The 16,373-nt window shown below is 31.6% G+C and overlaps 1 protein-coding gene across 1 annotated transcript in view; it reads right to left on the bottom strand.

Annotated features, from left to right (window-relative positions):
- Gbe1 (1,4-alpha-glucan branching enzyme 1) overlaps positions 1-16,373 on the bottom strand; it is a 267,265-nt gene that overhangs the window by 63,692 nt on the left and 187,200 nt on the right. The window contains exons 10-12 of the mRNA XM_078044433.1: positions 14,223-14,321; positions 9,090-9,200; positions 6,902-7,073 (exon numbers count right to left, since the gene is read on the bottom strand). Of these exons, the coding sequence (XP_077900559.1) occupies positions 6,902-7,073; positions 9,090-9,200; positions 14,223-14,321 (382 nt within the window). The remainder of the gene's footprint in view (positions 1-6,901; positions 7,074-9,089; positions 9,201-14,222; positions 14,322-16,373) is intronic.

Genomic DNA, 16,373 nt, shown 5'->3' with positions numbered 1-16,373 from the left:
TGACAAATAATGGGGAAGTATTTCTTAACACTGATTTAAATACAAGTCGTTGGAACTTGAATTTTACTTTGATTTCAAAACTACTCTAAAAGTAATATAAATAGGATTATTTAAAATGTCAACTAATATCTTTTTACCTTGTTTTGGCATTACAGTGCTATGGTGTTCCAGGAGGAAATATTTTTGGGGATGGGGAGTGCGGGGGCAGTTAGCAGAGATGATCCGGTTCCTGTTACTCAAGAAAATGACCAGTGAGTGGTACACACACAACTACCATGACTATCCATTAGCCATAACTTAGTTACATGGCCTCATTAGGCTTCAAGGGAACCTGGAAAATGTACTCTTTATTCTGGTCATCTATTTACCCAGTTAAAATTTTGAGGAGAATTGTTAATGGAGAAGACAAACAGTCACATTAATACCTAACTGATAATGTCCTGTGTGTGTATGTGTGTGTGTGTGTGTGTGTGTGTGTGTGTGTGTGTGGAGTTTTATGCAGCCAAAAAGAAAAATAAAATTATGACATTTGCTGGTAAATGGATGGAAGTGGAGAAAATCATGTTAAATGAAATAATCCAAACTCAGGAAGTCAAAGATCAAATATTTTCTCTGATACGCAGAAGCTAGAGTGAAATAAGGAAAAAAGAAAAGGGTACGGAAATTCCATAAAAATAAATACAAGAGAAATACATAGAGTAGAGAAAGGGAACTGAGAGAGAGGGATAGGAAAAAAGAGGAATTGTGGAATGAAACTGACTAAATTTTATGCTATGTACATATATGAACATACCAGTTAATTTCATATTTATGTATATTATATAAAGCATCAATTAAAAAACAGTAAATTAATAAAAGAAAAACCGGAAAAAATGGAACAGAAAAATGAAGTGGGGGATAAAAGTGGGGGAGACATGGAATATAGCTCAGATGTAGGGCAACCCTGGATTCAAGCACCAATATGGTGAGGTGGAGGAAGGGAGTTTGAAGTTTGAACTGGATTAATAGTAGTTTTCAAATTTTAATTCTCCAAATTTAGTTAGAATAAAAGAAGGTATGGGTTCTCATGGGACTATAAAAACATAAAGGTAACTCTTTAAGCAAACTTGTCCATATGTCAGATTTTGAAAAAAATAATTCTACAATGCCTTATATAAAAGATAAATATAACCCCCAATTGCTTTTAGTGGTAGGAATCAGATTTTTAAAGTCAGAACAGTTTCATTCAGGATCTAAATCTTTACTAACAGGAAAAGCAGCATATTACTTTGAAACTGGGAAAAACAGGAAAGAATGAGGTAAAGTAAATTTCAGGTAGAGGGATAAGAAAAATGCAGAATTTTGGAAGTTTCACTTGTTACATCATTTTTCTTAGAGTTTTCTGCACATACAGCTCCTCCTCCATATTTTAAGTTATTTCCTCCTTTTCTTTTTTTCCCCCTACATGGAACAAGGAAGGGACTTGATATGGAAACAATGAGTTTAACTTGAATGAATAAATGAGTAAATGAATGAATGAGCAACAATTTAGTGAGTCCTGATAATCCCAGACTTCTGATATTCCAGTTTGTGTGTTAACACATAATGTCACAGGCAATATTTTATTAAAAAATGTGAGTTTTCAGTTTCTAGATTACTGCTATTTATAGTAGTGAAATCTTGCTTGATCTGTTGACTTAACTTTGCTAGTTCAGTTTTTCTAATGAGAAATTTGAACCATTTATGTTTTGAGATATATCCAGAGTTATAATGTGGCATTAAAATTTCAAATCAAACGAAGTATACTTATTTAAAAAGTGTTGGTCTCTAATGTTATAAGCCCCAAAAGGAAGAAAAAAAAAAAAGACAACTGAGAAAGCAAAGCTTCTATTACAAGAATAATTCTTGATTTCATTTAAAGGTTTCTGAACAAGTGAAATATTAATGTGACAGTACTGAAAATGATTTAGGTCACTCTGCTTTTGAATCTCAACCCATATATGATGAAACCAAAGAAGATAAAATCAAACGGGTGGGGGGGGGACAAATAACTTCCTTTGACACCAAACTGGCAACAAAGCTACTGATACAAAGATGCAGTTTCTACAGAAAACCAAGCTATTCTTCTTAGAGTTATTAGATAAGAGACTTGATTACTTTAAATGAAAAAAAAAATTGTTATTGTTAACTACCCATTACACCTTTCTCTTCACTCTTGTCCAGTTTAGTGTAGAGTTATAAAGAACTCTCTGAAAAGCCAGAGAATATTCTTTAAAAGCCACTTGTGATTCAATGATGATACTTTTAGTTTATAAAACTTCACATTTTAAAAACTATTCAGTAATTTTACTTCATTTTCGAATTTATGGTTGTCTTCTGATTGTTTCTTTTTTTGATTCTAAAATTGCATGCTACCTCATCTGCCAACATTTTAAATCACAAGGTATATGCTTAATATTTATATTTTAATTTGTTTTATTTGATATTTTAAAATGCTTCTAGGTAGCTCTATCTAAAATCGAATAAATATTTGCTTTCCTCTCTCTTTTTATAATTCTAAGCAGTCTGTAACTAAAGAAGGCTATTATGTTGTTATTTTGGTATTATATGAAAGTAAGACTGAAGTATCAGCATTGGTATTTTTTCCTGGTTGTGTGATCAATAGAAACAGTAACCAATTTACTTACCTAAACTCATCTTTATATCAATTCCTGAGGAACCACATGATAAAATCATGTGACTATTCACCCCCAACTGATGGGATTAGGAAATTTTAATATTTCCATGATAACCAGGTAATCATCAGAAAAATGAGCAAACTATATTCCTATCTTCATTATTTTTCTTCCTTTGAATTGCCTTTTCAGTTTATCTACATAAAATTAACATATATTCACTGAAGTCATCTCATGTGTGAGCAGCTATTTTTCATATTTATTTTTAGCCATCAAATATACTTAATTAGAGATTACAAAAAACAATAAAGGCATTCACATAGGTTGCCAGCCATCATATTTCATTTTTCTAAACCATATCCTTTGAGTTATATTACAAATATAAAAAAGTAAACTATCTGGCCACTCAGTCATCAATAAAAGATCTTTATTACTGAAGAATTCAAAATATTTTTAAATGAGTGAAATCACCCTTTTTATTATTATACTTGTCAATCAGCATATGACCTCTAAATTGATTTATTTAGGATTGAGTTGTTTTCATTTGCTTGACATTTAATATTCTCAATTGATTTTAATCTCAAATTATCACCCCATTGCTTCAGTTATATACCTAAACTATTTTTTGCTAACCTCACTGCCTGGTTCTCTCATGCCTTCCCCATTGATCTGGATAAAGCAGTTCCTAAATTTCACTCCAAATCTCCTAACCCACTTTCCTACATATTGGCATGATACTCTTTGCTTATCTCTTTCCCTATACATAGTGTATATACTAGTAAAGAGACACTTGTCTGTCACTTGTTTGTTTCCTCTTAGGAGTTTTGAGGTCTAGAGGGCACGAACTATTTTTCAGATCCAAATATACCACTAAACAATACATAGTAAATATAGTAGATATATAAAAATATCTGAAGAATGAATTTTATAAATTGTGATAAAAATAATCTAGAAAATGTTATGAATATATTAAAATTATAATTTAAATAGACACATATCTCAAATTCATTAACTCTTTAAGTTGCACTTGCCTTTAGAGTTAAGTTGCCTCCTCTCCTGCTCTCCTTCTTCTTCTCCCTTACCTTTGGCTCTTCTTTCTTTCCTCCTCCCTGATCCCTCCCTTCCCTTTCTCTTTCTTCCTTTGTGTTTGTGTATATAGAAATTCTGTGCACAGGTACACCAGAAATACATATCAAATTGGCTTTGATGCTCTAGACATGTGTACAGACCATGTATATATAAAAACAATGCAATAGATACATAATACTTGTTAACTGATAAATATGATACTGCCTTACCAGAGATATGAAAACAGATGAGGCAAATTCAGATTCCTCATACATGAAAGCTAAGGTTGTTTTAGTAGCAACACTCAATATACATCATTGTCAATGAAAAACAAACAACAACAAAAAAAGAAATATTTACTCTTGGTAAGACTGCAGAAATGGCTTCATGTATCACATAAAATGGGAAGGAAGACACCACAGTTACTGAAGGCTTTTAAGGAGGACAATAACATGATCAGAGAAGGAGGGATATATGTATTTAAAATCATGAAGCTCATGGGGAGAAATATTATATTCCATAAATAATATAAAGAATCAGACATTTTATAACCATTAGGAGATTACTGATTTCAAAGTTAGTAGAAGAATTTAGTTAAGTTACTGAGAAGGAATCTTTTAAAAAGAGGTATTAGAGCTAAAATTAGAAGCCACTTTTTTCAAAGACAAAGAAAGAATAAAACTACAAAAGAATTCTCATTCTTATACCAAAGAATAACCTCAAAATTATATTTGATACCAAAATGTCAATTTACCAATCTTTTAGAAATAAAAAGATGTTATAATTATGTCTGTTTATTGTATTACTATTAAAAGTTCCACAAGAAGAGTTTCCAAAACATAAGAGTTTTTCCAAAACTCAGTTTGTCCTAGCTGATTTTATACAATTCAAATGATAGTATTAATATTCTAGTAAGTTTATGGAGTTCCCAGATTTGTCAGTGCCTTAGCTCTCTGGAAAATGCTTCTACCCTCAGGAGAACACTGACCAAGAAACAACAAATACTTCAGATTATTAAATTTTATCAGACCTTTCTTATTTAAAGTTATTAATTTTAAATTAGATATGGCCATTAAGTGTCCCTCACGTACAGATGGCTTTGTTTTAATCTAATGTTTGCCTTGAGGTTCTGTTATGCACACAGGTCTGGATTCAAGTCTTCCTACAAAAAAGACTCAGACAATGGACTATATTATGCATTTATAACTGGTGACACTCTAGACTATTAATGGAGGTAAATTGATGTTACAGCATTCAGATCAAAGCAGCAGACTGAATTAGAACTTTTAGATTTTCAGATGTTGGCTTCAAGAATTAATGACACAGGACTAAATACATGAAAAGAGACATCTATTTTATTTTGTTCTCTAAAAAATTGTGTTGGTGTGTGTGTGTGTGTGTGTGTGTGTGTGTGTGTGTGTATTTATAAGTCCTTTCTATAAAACAATTTAATGGACCATGCTCTCATAAACAAAAATATAAAACATTTTAAATCTCCCTCTAACACCCTGTTCTCCAAATTTTAAATGGTGACAAACTTATATGCATAGACAAACTTATTTGTTATGGTTTGGATATGAGGTATCTCCCAAAAGCTCACCTGTGACAATGCAAGAAGGTTCAGAGGAGAAATGTTTGGGTTATAAGATTCTAAACCAATCAGTGAGTTAATCCCTTGATAGGCATTAACTGAGTGGTAACTTAAATGGTAGAGTTTGGCTAGAGGAAGTGGGAATTAGGGTGTGGCTTCTGGCAAGTAGAGACCTCTCTCTCTGGATTATTATGTGAGATGCTTCCCTCTGCCACACACTTCTTCCATAATGTTCAGCCTCATCGTTAGTCCTAAGGAATGGGACCATTGACTCAGTCGTCTTTGGACTGAGTCCTCTGAAGCCATGATCCCTCAAATAAACTTTTCCTCCTCTATAGTTGTTCTGGTTGAGTCCTACTAGAGCAGCGAAAAATCTGACTGAAGTATTCATAGAGTCCAAAATTTCACAAGAATATACTTGAAGAGATTTATTCTGTAGCCAAGGCCTTACTGGGATGGTGATGTTAAAGTCTGATACAATTATGCAAGGTAGGACCAGTTGCTTTTATGGAACCAATGCTGACTTTGGTTAAGGTTCCAAGTCCATCCAGGAAAACTGGCCTGATGCTTGGTTGATGGGCTGCAGATTCCCAGGTCAGGAAGGTTATTTCCTGACAGGCCAGGAGTATTAACAAATTTTGGCAACACTGAGAAGAGAGCAAAATATTCAAAGGTACAGTAGTATCGGTAAAATCCAACATAAGATTTCTTGGATTTGTCTTCCTAACTTGCAGTTAGCAAATAAAAGAAACTTTTAAAAATCCAGGGTCTGAGGTTGTAGTTCAGTGGAGGGGTGCTTGCCTAGCATGTGTGAGGCACTGGGTTTGATTCTTAGCACTACATGAATATAAATTTTAAAAAATAAAGGTATTGTGTCCATCTACAATTAAAAATTTTTTAAAAAGTCTGAGATTTCATATGAAAATTTTCAGACAAAAATGCATAAACCAAATGCTCTGAGGCTTTTGTCATAAAATAATAACTTAGCTTACTGTATATATTTTCCAGTCTGTTTCTCTGTAGCCTAAAAGCTGATAAAATCCTCTAAAATTCAAATGTTAAAAAAGATTGTTATTGACCAAATAGAATACAAAAAATATTAGTTAGTATCTGTTTCATCATTTAACATCCTTCAGATAATAATGTCCTTCAAATATTCATTTCTATTTTAAAAAATATTTTGCTTGTCATAATACTCTTGAGCCTTGGTTTTCACATTTATGACAGAGGTATCATGTGGACAATTACCTCAAAGAAGACTACTAATAATGATTTAATACATTATTACATAACTGCTACATATTACCTATGTTTAATGTAACACACAGCAATAATAAAACTCAGAATGATTAAAATCCGAACAATAATTCCAGCTTGAAAAAATAGTTTAGCATAGTTGTTTTCAGAAATATTCAATAAAATACCAGCTTTTAGAGTGTGGTTTTGCATCATGTGTAATAGTAGTTGTATAATAATTTAATTTTTCAATTTATGCGTGACATTATATTAAATCAGTATATTCTACAAGATTTATGTGATATATAATATTAGTTAACTTTTCAAACACAGAATGGTAACTTACACTTACCCATAAAATTGAGATAGCCTTCTCCTCCAAGTGCATGAGTAATGAGTCGAATCATTTTATGAAGCTGTATTCCACGATCAATAACTGGAGTAAAAGGAGCTAGAACACTCATGTTTGTATACATTTCAGCATCCATCAACCAAAATGCCAGTGTCTTATCACCAACCAGTGCCTACAGAAATAAAAGTTACTGAGATAAATGAAGAGCAGTGGTACTAAGCATCAGTGATTTACACTAGAACATGAGGCTACACAGGAGGGAAAATAATTGTAGGAAAGGTTTTTGGATTATATTAATTTCATATATTTTTTCCAATAGTTACTTTCTATGGTGAACATGGGCTGGTAAAAATAAATTAAGAGATCTATTCATTTGTTTTAAGATTGATTCTTATTTTTAAAATATCTTGAAAAAACTCATGATAAGGTATATGAACATTTGTTACACTTGAACTGACATTTAAGATTTTCTTAAACAGGGGCTGAGGCTGTAACTCAAAGGCAGAGCACTTGCTTAGCATGTGTGAGGCACTGGCTTCAATCTTTAGAACCACGTAAAAATAAAACAAAATAAAGGCATGCTGTCCATTTACAATTACAAAAATAAAAAAAAAAAGATTTTCTTAAACACACATTTATAATAATGGCAACAATATTACATAGATCTTTTTTAAAGAGTTGATTCTGAAACAATGGATATGGTTCTAAAAAATCATCTATATATACACTTAAGATAATGTTAAATGTATATTGCACTGATTCGTTCTGCCATTTGTCTTAAATATAAATTTACTTTCTCATTGTATTTGCCATTTAACCAACATTTAGTTTGTTTTATCTGAAAGAGAATAATAGATAACTAAAAAAGCCCTGAGTAGAAGAAGGAAGGTCTCCTAACAATCTGAACTATTCATGGCTAAAAACAGCAAAGTATTCATCACCAACAAAACAATAACATATAGTGAAATGTACAACAGAAGATAATCTGCAATCTTAGTATTCTATTACAATTATTTTCAGTTTTAGAAAACAAATTCACTTACAACCCTATTCAATCACTAACCTATTTTAATAAAAATGACTCCTTTAAAGTACTACTACAAGATCTATAGCACTAATCAGTGCTAGTTCTTATGCAATTTGTCTTTCCTACTCATTTTGAATTATTTGTTTATATGCTTAAGTTTACTTTTGTAACCTGCCTGAAACTTGTGATCCTCCTGCCTCAGCCTCCCGAGTTGCTGGGACTACAAATGTGTGCCACAAGGCCTGGCATGAATCTTTCAAGTACAAAACAATTCTTAGGAAATTTGTTTCTTTAAAGACCTGATAGAAAGTTATAAAAACAAACCTATCAGTTTCTTCTTCTATTTGCTTATTCCAGTCATGTAATCTTTTAAACATACAAAATTAACATGCTGGGAATTTATACTGTATTAAAACTTCTAGCAGTTTGCAATACAAAGAAATAACTTTTGTGTATATTTTCGTTGTTCACTATGTTACATATTTGGGGATAAGTTCTCATTCCTCATAACCCTCCACCCCTTAAATGAATATTTGTTTATCCAGTTTGGGCACTGATATTTTTTACAAGCATTTATTTCATCTGTTTTATGGTCAAGGATATTGTGTGTTTTGTTTTTTGAAAAAAATCACTGTCCCAATTCAAAAGGAGCAAACTTTAGGATAAGTCTACTTCTTGGGTTAGGAAATTTCTGTAAAAGGTCAAACAAATATTTTAAACACTGTAAACCATTTTCTCTCAGTTACTCAAACCTGCTATGATGGCTGAACAAAAAAATATATAAATGAATCAGCATGGCTGTATTCAAATTAACTTTATTCACAGATTAACTTTATTTACAAAAACAGGCAGCAGATATATTTCATCCTTGGGCCTTATAGCTATTCTTAAATCCCTACTCTATTTACACTTTTAACAATTACAGGAGAAACCTGTATATCAAATGGCCAATTTTGTCTAAAATATCATAGAAATTTCTTGTTTTGTTTCTGTTTTCTTAAAATATTTTCAGAAATTAAAAAAAATTGTTGCCTCATTTTTATCTATAATTTTTTTATATTTAAATAATAAGAAGATAAAGAGAGAGAGAGAGAGAGAGAGAGAGAGAGAGAGAGAGAGAGAGAGAGAGAGAGAAATGAATTTATACACAAATTCATTTACCTGATCATGGCTCTCTGCATAAGCAATGCACTTTTCAAGATAGCGTCTATTTGTGAGAGTGTATACTATATTGCCCATATTCCAATCTTCATCTTTAAATTCTTTAATGAGCTATACATAAAAAAGAAAAATAAACTTCTGAGTAAACCATTATTTATCTTATTTTAAATCTCAATCTGAGGGCCTATATTATGTAGTTCACATTATTCGACTTGTAGATAAAACCTCATCCCATAGAAACAATATCATTGTTTAAATTTTTACTGAAATCAATTTTGTACAAAATATTTAACAGAAAATGATAAAGGATATATGCTGGAATGTGTAGTTTGCTTTTGTTTGGATAGGTTTATAATACTTTAGGATTTTTGCCACTCTGCTTTCCTGCAATAAGTGCTACCATGTGACCAGTGCCCACAATACAGTGTTGTAGCACAAAATGTCTTCCTGTAACTTTCACAGACAAGAAATACACTTGTACATTTTTAGATTTGAATGAAAAAGTTTTAGCAGGAAGAATGTATTGTTCCATTCTTAAACAATAATAAATGAAACAACAATTATTTCAAAGTTTAAAGGTTAATCATCATAAAATAATTATCATCTTAATAGATCACACTGATTTTGTTTCTACTTCATTTTCTTCTACCCCATAACATTGTTTTGATGCTATTGACCTTACCAAGATCTGATAGTTGCCTCCTGGGTCTGTAATTGCTCCTTCTTAGGTAATACTTGCTGTACAGGACACTGTGGACCCTCTGCCTTTCCCAAGAATTCTATTTCTTGGTCTACCACTGTGAATCTTGTTTTATTTTTTCCACCCCTCTGGACATCTTGAAAATTCTCTTTCTCTACATGTGTTCCTCAAGGTTATATCCTAAATATAATCTCTCTCTTTTATTCAACATACTCTTTCTAAAGATCCACTTCTCTTCTCTCTTCAGTGCCAAATAGATTCTGTTTTAGGCAGAATTCTAAGATGGCCCACATGCTTCCTATTCTCTCCTATTTAATCCCCTTACATCACGTGTTAGTGTGATCTTTGACTATGATAGATAAACTCCAAAAAAAAAAAAGTGATAAAATAATTCAATAAGGTTTTAAGATGTTAAATGTGTGGAATCTGTTACACTGCAAATTGAAAACAAGTGTCAATTTTACTATAGAATGCACTATTAATACTTGAAACAATATGGATGAATCTCTAGTAAGATGAATTTATTTCTAGACAAATTCTCACAAATTTTGCTTGTGTCTTCCTTTGCTGACTTAATACTCTGCAGAGTACACACTTGTTTATCTAGTCATTGTGGTCATTAAGCACCAGAAAGACCATTTTAGGCAGAATAAGTGTTACCACAGATTTCCACAAACCAAATCCCACAATCTCTGAATATATTACTTTACAGACATTTACAGATGAACTGAAGTTAAGAACATGGAGATAGGAACATTATCCTGGATTACCTGGATGGGCCCATGTAATGAAAATGATCCTTCTAAATAGAAAATTTGAGTCAGAGTAAGAAAGAAATTTGAAGATGCTCTCCTGCTGGCTTTGAAGATGGAAGAAAGAGCCACAAGTCAAGGAATAGAAGTGGAATTTAGGAGCTAGAAAATTCATGAAAATGAGTTCTCTCCTGGAGCCTCCCAAAGAAACAATACTGCCAAAACCTTGATTTTAAATTAGCAAGGCATATTTTAGATTTGTGACAAACAGAACTGTATAAAGTTCTGTTGTTTTAAGCCACTAAATTTGTGGTAATTGCATATAACAATAGGAAACTTATGTGTAGACCTACACAAATATGCCCCACTAATTTATTTATTTTTGCAGTCCTGGGCATCAAACCCAAGGCTTCATACATGCTAAGTAAGTACTCTAGCATTGCCAGCCCCTCAACTAATTTTTGGCAAAGGCAATTAATTTAGTGGAAGGACAGATTTTTCAATGAATGATGTTGGGAGAAATGGACATCTACATGCAAGGAAAATAAATTAAATCCTAGGCTAAATCAAGCTAAGATTTCTAATCCTGCACAAAGATAATCCCAAAATAGATTATATTTTTAAAATAACTCAGTATAGATCATAGACTTAAGTATAAAAAGTAATACTGTCACAAATATTTAGTAGAAAGCACTGGAAAATCCAGAGGTCTGAAACTCAATGAAAAAAAACTAAAATAAAAAAATAAAAAAACTTGACCTTTAAAGCTCTATAATAAATCCAATTGGAAAATGGTCAAAGACATAAATATGCATCTTACCAAAGAGGGCATACAGAAGGCAAACAGTAACATGTAACATATTTACCATCTTAATCCATTACGAAATACAGATTAAAACCATAGTGACATATATTTGTACATCTACTAGAATGAATAAAATGAAAAGTAGAGCCGGGTATGGTGACGCAAGCCTGTAATCCCAGCAGCTTGGGAGGTTGAGACAGGAGAACCATGAGTTCAAAGCTAGCCTTAGCAACTGTGAGGTGCTAAGCAACTCAGTGAGAACCCGTCTGTAAAGAAAATACAAAATAGGGCTGGGATGTGGCTCAGTAGTCGAGTATTTTAGTTCAATCCTTGGTACTCGCCCCCCCCCACCACCATACACACACCACCAAAAAAAAAAAAAAAAAAAAGAAAAGACAATAACACATAATATGTTAAAAATAAAATAACGATTTCTCAAAAGTTGCTAGTGGGAATACAAAATAGTATAGTCACTCTGGAAACAGTTTCTTTAAAAATTAAATGTACGACTGTCATGACTTAGTAATTGTACTGTTATCATTTATCACATAGTAATGAAAACTTATGGTCACATAAAAAAATTGTACATAAACATTCATAGGGGCTTTATTCATAATAGTCACAATGTGGAAACAATCCAGATGTTTTTCGATGAATAGTTAAACAAACTGGAATATTCATAGTATGGAATATTATTTGGAGATAAAAAGGAATTTACTACTAATACATGCCAAGAATGTGGATGAATCTCCAGATAATTTTGCTAAGTGAATATGTCAAACCAGAAAGGTTACACACTGAATTGAAAAACAATTAAAGAAATGTAGATCATGTCAGTAATTGCCAGAGGTTCAGCAATGATTGTGGGTAAAAGAAACGGAGATGTGATATAAGAGGCAACAGGAAGTAACTTGTGTTGAGGAAAGTATTATATTATAACTGCAAGTGAATATAAATATACAATTATTTCAATTTTAAAACCTTAGCTTCATTATTTATTAAACAAATCATTAAACCAAAATGATATTCCAAATCACTGGTTATAAAATAATACAAATAGAACATAACTTGTGTTTAATAACAAAAACAAATGAGATCTAGCATTCTAATCTTATATCCTATGGGTCAATAACTGTACATGCCACATATATTCTGAAAACAGATGTTATTCGATTTAATCCTCTTGAATGTTTTATTATCATTTGGTGGAATAACCTTCATTAATTTTTTCTAAAATGCACAAGATACAAAATAAGAGGAAAATTACTCTGCTAAAGATGTTTAAAAATATATCATTTTAACTCTCTAGGTTTATATTAACTAAAGTTCTCACTTTGGCAATAAAAAAGATTTTTAAATAATTTCATAAAATAGAAATTGACATCAGTCTTCAGAATATTTATAATCCAGAAAGACAGGAATGATCATATATATCATACATAGAAAGACACCTTTTTTCCCCATTTGTATGATACTCTGCCTACTACCAATAGTACCTTGAAGACACATACTATTGAAATGTTTATTAGGTTAAATTTAAAGATTTGTGGAAAAAAAAAAACGCCATAAATATTCCAAGAAGAATATATCCTACTGTGAGATACGATTATGTTGAAAATAATTCTAGGTTCATGTACACATTGGAATATTCTTTAATCTGCACATAGATTGGTAAAAGCTTTTCAGCAAGAGATTAACAAGTAAGATTTGGCAATTATAAGGTAAAGAAGTCTGTAGGGAAGTCTAAAACTAGTAAAATATGAGAACTGATAACCATATTTATATCAAGGTGAGAACTTTAAATATGACATCATTTTTTAAAAATAACAAATATAAGGAAGTCTTTTAATGTATTAAAGCCAGAACAGTCATGGGCCTGCTTGATTTCTAACAAATTTTTGTAAAATCCTTGCTTTTGAATCTGTTGTATAAAGAATCATTACAAATGGAGAAGCAGAAGTCATATTGGTAGTGATTTAAGATCATAGATGTACACTGCATAAATCCCCCGGGGGCATGGAAAGACAGTAAAATATCACAAAAGTCACATCTTTCAGAGTAGGTTCTATGATTTTCCGATATAAAGTTAAGGATCTCTCCTACTCTTATCACATGGAACCAGTTCATTCCCCTACCAGAGGAAAGCTATGATTATTTATATAGATATATATGACCGACACTAGATAAATTCAGCCCACGCTCATACACATGGCCACTCAAAAATATTCTAAGTCAAACCTAAGTTTACATAATAACTTTGGTCCTTTAGGTAAATAATAAATTTTAAAATAAATAAATAAATAAATAAATGTGTGTGTGTGTAACCCCCAAACAACTGGAACTGTCATTAAATTTAATAAAATTGCATTGAGAAATACTGTATAAAGTAAAATGCATGAATTATTCATTGTGTCTGACAACTGTAAGAACTTTCAAATGCTGAATGAAGGAATGTGTATGTATACAAATTTGCTGAGGAAACACCAAACTATGAAGCAAGTACCAGAGGGAAGTAAGGAGTAACTTCTATATTAATGGTTGATATCAAGGCAGAAATGAATCCTTTGATAAAGTTCAATGCATTTTAACTATTGAGCAAAGAAGTTTCACACAATCACATTGATAATGCAAGTCTCCATTTATACAGCCAACACTATATTACTCATATTTTCCCTTGACTGAATAACATAAATGTGAATAGTTAACAGTATTAATTTTAAAGTTTGAGAACCACCTTATTAAAAAGCACATGAATAGATACCCTAATGGGAGAATTTAATATTCTAATGTACCTAATGATCATTAGTAAGAAATAGATTCAGGAAACAAAAATCAACCTAGCATCCACAGGAAAAAATGTTTACATGAAATCTTACCTGGATCCATTTATCTGGAATTGCCATCGCTAATCGATAGTCAAAACCACCACCTCCCTGGGAAATTGGAGAACACAGAGCCGGCATTCCTGATACATCCTAAAATGAAATATGTTAGTATTATCAGTTCATTTACTCACACTTGTAGTAAATATTTTCCTGACAGTAAAATTTAGGCCAATAAAGTAAAACAATAAATAATGACATGTATTTTGGTAGTCTTTTAGTAACCCCATTGTAAACATAGATAAAATTGTGATATGATGTCTCACTGACGAATAAGATTTTTGTTCAGTGTTTTCACTCCAGACCAACTTCAGTCCCATGAGGGTATTTTCTTATTTTCCCTAGCACCACCTTGAGAATACAAAATAATGAAACTATTTTGCTAAAACATGGTTTCTTAGAAACATTTTCAATTACTTAGTGCTTTTATCAAACACGAAAATACACATGACATATATCTGTTATACTCTTTCTCTTCATATATAGCCTGACATGGAGTGTGTTTCTGTGAGTGTTAGCTTCTGAGGAAATAAATAGCAAGCTAGACAATAAAGCATGAAGCATGAAGCTTTCATTATACTGGGCTACACTTGGAAGGGGTTTTCAAGACAAGCTCGTGGGACTTCTTCATTGAACAGGGACAGAAACAAAAGTTTAATAAGGTGAAGGGATCTCAATAGCAAGAGATTTATTGGTGGTGAAAAAAGAACTCAAATATCAACTCTTTCATAGTCTTTCTACTGTCATGGGAAAAATGAAACTATAAATAATCAGTTAATTAAAAAAAGAGTCTTAAAAGTAAGTGGAAGGACCCAGGTGTAATAAAAAATATTATTATAACAAATATAGCAAAATATGAGCTAAGTACTATGATTTCTACTATTTTCAAATAAATCCTTTTGCTCTGCTTCATTTCTACAGCCACAATTCTATATAATCTTTACTACTGCTTACCTAGACCATTATGCTGACAAACAGAATTCCCTATCTCTTTTCTCTTTCTACAAATTTATATCTTATGGGAGAGTCCACTCTATTGTTACCCTTTAATAAATTTTTAAAACAAATTATTTTAAAACAATAGAAAACTCAAATTCCTTAGCTGCAGACTCAATTAGCAATCAATCATTGAACATTTTCTATATAATTTACTATTTAATTATCTGATGCTGTACTCTATTTAAGAATATATAATCCAGAACGGCAAGGAATTGTTGTTGTTGCTGTTTTGATCTACTTGTATATGCCAAAACCCCAGAATAATAGAATAGTATTTGGTCCAAATACATCTTCAACAAATATTTGTTGAATGAATAAATAAAGGTATATCGAGGAACTTGAAGATAAATAAGAAATCATATGTGATATTTGAGGATTCATAATCCATGACCTAAATACACATATACACACACACACATTTTCATGAGGTGACAGTGCAATATAGTTGTGATAATTGACTAAAGTTCACAGAAATGGAGAGATTCAATATCTACCCATTATGATTTCCTACTATTTAATTTCAAGTACTAAATATTTTGACTACTTTGAAATATTTACTTTTCCATGCACTTTTCACAAGCTTTTTAATAAATGTCATTGTCCAAACTATTCTTTGCATCTTTATCCTTATTTCTTATAAAAGATTATCATATGCTATGAACTCTGAGATAGCGTAAATGTTGCTGGTTCTACAATATTATCCCTAAACACTTCCCACAGAAACGCTAGGGATAAAATAATTACATGACCTCTAGGCTCTCACAAGGTAATTTATTATTTTCTTATGGAAGAGAAAGTAAATGTACTAGATGGTGAGAAACAGCCATAAGAAAATAATTTATTTGTCAAGAGTATTTTATTTGAGCATAGTTCTTTGTAATTTATTAAATAAAAAAGTGGTCAATAGAAGATATTTTAAAAATTATATCAAAATATAGGTTAGAGTTTCAGATATTATAAGTATTCAGTTCACTTCATAAGCATTATCTAAATATATGTATCAGACAACTGGCACCATATTAGTACTAGAATCCTAAAGGGTTTTAACCAGAGCACGCTGACTGTCAGAAACAATGGGTAATAGCCCAGTATAATTTAAAAAAAATTAAAGGGGCTGGGGATGTGGCTCAAGCGGTAGCGCCATCG

The sequence above is a fragment of the Ictidomys tridecemlineatus genome, chromosome 3, assembly GCF_052094955.1.
Source record: "Ictidomys tridecemlineatus isolate mIctTri1 chromosome 3, mIctTri1.hap1, whole genome shotgun sequence".
In the NCBI taxonomy this organism is placed as follows: Eukaryota; Metazoa; Chordata; class Mammalia; order Rodentia; family Sciuridae; genus Ictidomys; species Ictidomys tridecemlineatus.
The sequence above is the reverse complement of the archived record's forward strand: the minus strand, read 5'-3'. Positions and strand labels throughout refer to the sequence as shown.